Genomic DNA, 7,500 nt, shown 5'->3' with positions numbered 1-7,500 from the left:
CAAGACTTTTTTTCCATTTTATCAATCACAATTATTTCTTTTTTAATGAAATTAAATAAAATGCCAGTGGTGCTTGACTGATGTCTTTTGTTTTGACTTTTACATTATTATTATTATTATTATTATTATTATTATTATTATTATTATTATTATTATTATTATTATTATTATTATTATTATTATTATTATTATTATTATCTTATATTATTATTATTATTATTATTATTATTATTATTATTATTATTATTTATTATTATGCATAGGCACTAGGTCCTTTAGACAAAGGGAATGAGAGAGTTGATAAGGCATTACATTCACACAGAGAATCATGGTTTGAGCCTTGTATTGTAGTCATCTCTCTTTTCGTTGAGCAAGGAACTTTACTTATATTGCTTACTTCTCAGCACAATTGTGGCTAATGCCTGGGAATTTTCTTTCTTTTTTTTTTCTTTTTTTTCTCTCTCCTCTTAAGATAGACAACGAGGAGAATTTTCTTCATTTTTAAAATATAAACAGATTAAAGTCATTTTATTTACTTGATAATTACAATGTTAACATTAACACATTGCTGATTGTTGATTGGGTTTAATAGAAATTCTGGTTTCTGAAATGATACAACAGCAACAATTTGTTGCTTTCTCAGGACTTCTTTCCCATTTGATCAAATATTAGACAGAGATTTCTAATTGCTTCCTTTGTGGAGAAAAGGCTAGAGAAATGGATATAATGGACAATAATGTTAAGAAGATTGAGGAGGAGGAGAAGTAGATGAATAAGGAGTGGAAGAAGGATTGGAGGAGAAGAAAAATAAGAAAATGAAAGAGAAGAAAAGGAGATGAAGAAGAAGAAATTTGCAATCCACCCCCCAAAAAACCAAAGAAAAGATAAAGGTTTGTCACAATGAGCCTTTAATTATTTTTATTTTTTCCATTTTAATATTAATGTAAATGTTTCTGTTACCGCTGATTTCAGACCCCAACACGCCGTCAGAGACGTTTGTAGCAATATTCCAACGTTATCCAGGCCTCCCCGCCCATATGTATGTACAGATTTCAGCCTCCTACACCTCCTCTACTGGTAAGTGTGAAGTGTCATAAGCATCTTTATTACAAAATCTCATTGAATTTTTAAATTGAAAATGTTTCTTGATCTCTGATACCACTGTTCAATAATGCACATCCAATCACATTGTAAAATGGACACACACACATACACACACACATATGACTCACTATTCATTTTCATTTGGCGATGATTGAAAGTTCGGAGTAAATTATTTATTATAAAAACAGACTTCATGGGCAATATTTCATATTTTTGAATCTCCATTAGATCCCATATATGTAAATACAAAATGGGGCAGCATGGCTGAGCTGTATGGTCTTGGCTTCATATCTGAAAGGTACCAAGTTTGACTACTTGACAAGCTTTGTGGCCTTGGTCACCTAGCCCGAGCTCACTTTGCTATGCTGCACTGCGGCTCATGCCTGGGTTATTCTAGTCTGTCCTTGGAATAGACCCTAAAGAAAAATTTCCCCTTATGGATGAATAAAGGGAATTTAATTTAAAACCTCAAAATGCTAAAATGCAGAGAATTGAAATGAAGAGAAAGAAAGAAAATTTTATTTTTAAAAGTATTTGTTATTTGGCATTGTCTACACAACCATTCAAAATGCCCTCTTGTTCTCTTTTTAGAGAGTTGCTTTTTATTTACACCTCTTACATTTTACTTTGTATCTCCCTTTCGGAAATTATGCGGTAGTTTGAATGGGGGCAGGGGGGGGGGGGGGTAAAATATCTATATTATTGTTGAAACATTCAAAACTATTTGCGCCCATGAATTGTTTATATAAGATGCCTGCTGACAGTTATTTTCATTCTGTTCAGATGAAGAAGAAGAAAAAAGTGGTTTGTAATGTACTTATGTAATGCTCTTTTTGGTTTCTGTTTATTTTATTCAAATACCTTTTTAAAATTTTTACTTCCTCTATCAGGAGCTCGTCGAGTTGCCACTGCTCGTAGCAACCTTCCGTCCAAACTAGTGCTAAAACCAGTCCTACCCGTCAAAGCTGCCGTCCACAAATTGACTGTAGACACAAACCGGCCACCGGTCAGTTTGAATGAGCTGTTCCCTGGTAAGATTTAGTAAATGATATACGATATACTGTTTATCATTATTTGAAGTACGGTGAGGGGCATTGAGCATAGTCGAACAATGGAAATGTGATATCTAAATTAAGGTGTTAATTAAGAGCAAAGGCACTGATGTAAGGTAAAGATCTTTTTGGGATGTCTTTTGTTTTTTATTGCATTTTTTTTTCTGCTCTGTGTGGCACTGTTACAGGCATGTTTTCAAATCTTTATCTAAATTAATTGTGCTTATCTTGAAGCGAGAGAGATTAATGATTTGATCACTTGTCTTTGGTAATTTTGGCTTTGAATTCAGTTTCAAGCATTTGGTTTAAAAGAAAAAAGTCTCCATCGCTGATACAGCAAAAAAAAGAGTTTAGCAAGGCTATCAAGTGTTTCTAATATTTGTCCAGAATGCTAAAATTTTGCCTTTTAGAGCATAGTTGGAAGTCTTTTTTGTTTTTGTTCTTTTGTTGTTTTTTTTGTTTATTTTTGGTGAGGGGGGGGGGGTTTGGTATTTTAGCTTTTTTGATGTTTTTGTTGTTTTTCTTTGGGGGGGGGGGGGGGGGATTGTGGTTTAAATTTTTTTTTAACTTATTTATTTATTAAATATTTTTATTTTGGTTCCTTTTTGATGTCTTGCAGACTACAACCAAATAATAAATGATGTAATGAAGAATCTGTTTAATATTTTGGTAATATTTTTTTTCCAGACTTGTTAGGTGAGAATGCCTCCGCCTCAGGGGCAGCCCTTGGTTTCCAGTATTTTGGAGGTGGCCCAATTGTTACAGTGCTGGCCTCTAAAACGTCACGTAAGTTTAAATGGTTTTTGTTTTTTGTTTTTGTTTTTTTAATTGAGAGACTGGTATTTTACAAAGGGTGAAAATTCTCTTTGTGTCATTTGTTTTAATTTTTTGTTGTTGTTCTTTTATGAGCAGATCTACTACAACCTTTGGACCATGCCTTCATCATTTTTTTTTATCATTGCTGAAAAATGCTGTAAAATCAAATTTAAAAAACGAGAAGAACTGTAAGATTTGATTTGAGGTTAGGATAAAACTTGAGAGTTCCGATAGCTCAGTTGGTAGAGCACTTGCTTCACACCCAAAAGAACTGGGATTAATCCAGGTTGCAGTCGAGATTTTTTCTGACTTCCCTGTCCACTCAGCAGTGATTTGGCAAAAAGTACTTTGTGATAGGCTAGCGTCCTATCCAAAGGGTGGCAAGCAATTATTGCTTTTGTCTGTTAAACGCTATAGAAATGTGGCTCTGGGAGACTACTTCTAGGATAAAACTGAATCCCTCTTATAAAGGATTAATCTAGTTCTCTGTTCATTTGAATGTTGCAGAACGTTATCGTCTCCAGTGTGATCGTCTTGAAGCAATGTGGTTGCCTTTGCGTGAATTGGTGGCCAGATTGAACGGCCACTTTAAGAAGGGAGCTCACTCTGATTTCAGAGTATCTTTTGATGGCTCCTTACCTCTGCAGGAGTACTTTGAATTGATCGATAACCATTTTGATGTGAGTAAAAATTTAGATGTGTATTGGTTTTTATGTCATTCATTTCCTGTTCTAATTCATTCATTGTGTTTTGTTGACAAAGGGCAAACCTGAAACATCCACTTCATTTGTTTTTGTAAGTTATAATGATAATAATAATAATATAATAATAATATAATGATAATAATAATAATATAATAATAATAATAATAATAATAATAATAATAATAATAATAATAATAATAATAATAATAATAGTAATAATAGTTTTCTTGATTGTTAGAGAACAAGCAAATTATATTTTTTGGCAATGACTTTTTTTGTTTTTTGTTTTATTATTTTTTTTATTATTTGTGTAGTTACTCAGACATTTTAGATTTCAATCTATACTTTGAGATCTTTTCAAATTAAAGCAAATGTGAAATAATTTATTGAATATGTTGAATTGAAGACTTTTGTGCTAAACGTACTTTTGTCACAGGAAGTTAGTTTTGAGAAAATAGAGGTAAATTTGTATTCTGCTATAGAGAGTATACAAAAAACAAAAAAAATTAGTCGTATTGAGGTAGGGGTTTTAGATTATGTCTATCATGAAAATAATTGGTGACTGGACTAAGGTGGTTATGATTTATGTTTATCACTTATACTGATTAGTTGAAAAATCATGAAATTGTGACTTATATACTTTTAGTACAATTACTAACCAAAAAATAAAAAGAACGGCGGAAAGTGATTTAAGGTCTTGAGGCAAGGACACTCATCGTCAAACCTGTCGATCTCTGATTTGAGTCCCACTCTGGACGGCTTAAAGTCTCAAAGTCTCATTTTCTCATGACACCTGCCCGGGAACAACATTATCTCTGTCCCAAAAAAAATTGTAACATGTCCATTTTTTGTCCTTCATGAAAAATTTTGAAATCTAAATCCTTTCGATTTTCATTTGACTTTTTCAGTCTATTTGCAACCTCTGGCTTAAAGCAGCCTCTTATCAATATGCTGAAATGTTTTATGTTGTTGTGATTCAATGATGTTTTAATGATGCTGTGATTCAATGATGTTTTAATGATGTTGTGATTCGATGATGTTTTAATGATGTTCATAAGTCTGTCTAGAATCCCAGACTTTTAGCAGCCTCATATTAAGATGTTGAAATGTTTGAATGTTGTTGTGATTCAATGATGTTCTTTCTTAATATTTTTATACCAGTTCCGCAATGGCTCAGGCAAATGTAAAGAACTCCTGGCCCAGAGGGCAGCACAGTTCAGAACCATCCAGAAACGTCTTCTGACAAGGTTTAAAGACAAAACACCAGCACCGTTACAAAATTTGGACACTTTGTTGGAGGGAACTTATAGACAGGTGAAAAATTACGGGAAAAGGGAAGAGGAAATTCTGAAGAATTTCAAGCTTTATTTTTTTTATAATATTGTTTTTTTTTGTTTTTGTTTTTTTTGTTTTTTTTTTGGGGGGGGGGGTTTGTTTAGTTGTTTTATTTTGTTTTTGATGTCTTTTTTATATATACACTGCGGCTTAATTGGAAGAGCACCATTACGCAGAAAATATTCCAATTAACTGATTCTACAAGTGTCTTTCATAATAGGAACAACCTACCTATCAAGACTATAAAATGCCTATATGGTAATTGTAACAATGTTGTTGCTGTTGTTATTATTATTATTGTTGTTATTGAGACGTGTTTATTATTTTTGTCGTGGATTTCCCAGATCCTAGCCTTAGCAGACGCAGTCGATGAGAATTCAATGGCAGAGCGTCTTGCTTCCAACAATTTGAGTAGCGGGACCTACTTGCTAAACCTGCTACTCAAGTTGTGGATGGATATGGCGGAGGATGAATTCAAAGTCCTGGAGAGGACCCTAACTCCCGTCGTCAACTCGAGCGAAGAACAGGTATGGGTCATGAAGAATGAATGTGCACGTTAAGTCCAACTATCATGTTGACATCATGCTTGATGTGCTTCTCAATGCTACTTTTATTCCAACAAAAATTTTCAAACTTGAGCATGTATATGGCTCTAATGGACTACTGCTGCTTTTTTTTTTTTTAAAGGTAGAAATTGCTGCATACAATTTTTTTTTGTTTTTTTTTTGTTTTTTTGGGTAATAATCTTGACTGTTGCCAAATTAAGATTTTGAAATTAGAACTTTTGGATTAAAAAAATTGATCAAAATACGTTTTACCTACTAACGGATCTGTTTTCTTATTCAACTACCTCTCATTTGTTTTAAAGCAGTTTAAAGTAGTAATATGTATAACAAGGTGAACATTTTCTGTATTATATTGTAACAAATCTTTTCTTCACTTTTCAAATGTTTTCCAAACTAATGACAGATTTTATGTTTTTACTAAGTACAAACAGGCTTATGTATGGTTAGTAATGCTCATATGTAGGAACACTCTTACGATGATGTGCTTTGTTTCAAATTACAACAAACTCACTCATTTACAGTTGAGCTGAGTAGGTGGAGTAATTCACAAATTACCTTACCCAATTACACAACATATCAAGGCAAAAAAAAAAAGAAAAAAAAATTTCTATGTGACTTCACTCAGCATTGATCACGGCTATGTGGTCTAGTGGTATGACACTCGCTTTCGGATCGGAAGGTCCTGGGTTCGAGCCTCGCTCTGCGCATAGTTGAGTCCTTGGAGAAGGCTCTTTACTCACATTCTCTCACCGTACTCAGGTGTAAAATGAGTACCTGGCTGTTAACAGCATTGTCTCTCTCCGAAAAAATTGTAATATTGCTTAACAGGCGTCATGAACCGTCCTAATTGTTAGATGTTGCTGTTGGCCAGGGACCCCTTGTAAAGCACTTTGAGCATGTTTAGTGGTTATTGCACTATATAAAAAAGCTCAATTTTATTGAGAAAAGATACTAGGCAAACATTGATAAGCTGCCTGAATACGCCAGAGGTGCTCTGCAGCTCATTGGAAGAAAAAGATACACAAAGATATGTTTTTAAATATTGATGGAGATGCTGTACTATTGTTAATATTTATCCACAAAATATCTCTCATTTCCATTGGCTTGAAAGGGCTGGGAGGAGTCTGTAGATGCGTCCATCAGTCATCTACTTCGTACCACTATGGCCAAGTCGGCCAAGGACCAGGCCGTCAACCCTACTCCACTGACCACACCCCCCGACACCAGCAAGGTGAAGAAACACATCGCACTCTTCTGTGACCGCATTGGGAAAGGTGCCAGATTAGTGGACGGAATGCAAGGTGAGTAGAAAATGATGGGTGGGTGGGGTCAGTCACAATAGCTGAGTCGGTAGAGCACCCAGAAAAAGAGCTAGGAGAGGAGAGAGGTTAAGTAGTTTGATTTCTTTCCATGGGTGCCAGTTTTCCGGGTCATGCCGGAATTCCGGTTTCGCGATATCTCGAAGTCAAATACCTCCGGTTTCAGTGTTTTGAGTAAAATAACCTAATAGCATTGGTAAAAATTCGAAAACGTGATTCAGCACCTTTTCAGTGTATGGAGGTAGATTCGTGAAACTGGAACTCTCTTTGGTCAAGGCCTCGGCCTGTCCAATCCCGTGTTTACAGCCTTGACCTTTCAAAACATAGGCCTATGCGAATTTCTAGGCCTACATACTACTTCCTCTCTGTACCAGTCAGTCTTTGTTTTCTCTCATTCATTGATAGATCTAGATCTAGCCTTCGGCGCGCTCTTTTCAATCGTTCTAACTTGTTGTATTCACTCTAGACTCTAGACATATCGACCGGTAATCAACTTGAATTTTCATTCCAACTGGATCTAGTTTTCTTGATCTATACACTTCATCATTCGTATTATAAGTTGGTTTTAAAATCAAATTAATTTCCTCATTGTGTCAATGTTTGC

The 7,500-nt window shown here is 34.5% G+C and overlaps 1 protein-coding gene across 5 annotated transcripts in view; it reads left to right on the top strand.

The window, feature by feature from the left end:
- The window catches only part of LOC144958590 (protein PTHB1-like), a 32,170-nt gene that overhangs the window by 19,420 nt on the left and 5,250 nt on the right, over positions 1-7,500 (top strand). For all 5 annotated transcript variants that reach the window (XM_078890673.1, XM_078890670.1, XM_078890672.1 and 2 more), the window contains 7 exons: positions 973-1,077; positions 1,995-2,135; positions 2,844-2,942; positions 3,480-3,652; positions 4,838-4,990; positions 5,356-5,538; positions 6,689-6,878. In XM_078890673.1, coding sequence (XP_078746799.1) covers positions 973-1,077; positions 1,995-2,135; positions 2,844-2,942; positions 3,480-3,652; positions 4,838-4,990; positions 5,356-5,538; positions 6,689-6,878 — 1,044 coding nt within the window. The remainder of the gene's footprint in view (positions 1-972; positions 1,078-1,994; positions 2,136-2,843; positions 2,943-3,479; positions 3,653-4,837; positions 4,991-5,355; positions 5,539-6,688; positions 6,879-7,500) is intronic.

Source organism: Berghia stephanieae, chromosome 13, assembly GCF_034508935.2.
Source record: "Berghia stephanieae isolate SIO BIC M18660-M18661 chromosome 13, UCSD_Bste_1.3, whole genome shotgun sequence".
NCBI lineage: Eukaryota > Metazoa > Mollusca > Gastropoda > Nudibranchia > Aeolidiidae > Berghia > Berghia stephanieae.
The sequence above is the reverse complement of the archived record's forward strand: the minus strand, read 5'-3'. Positions and strand labels throughout refer to the sequence as shown.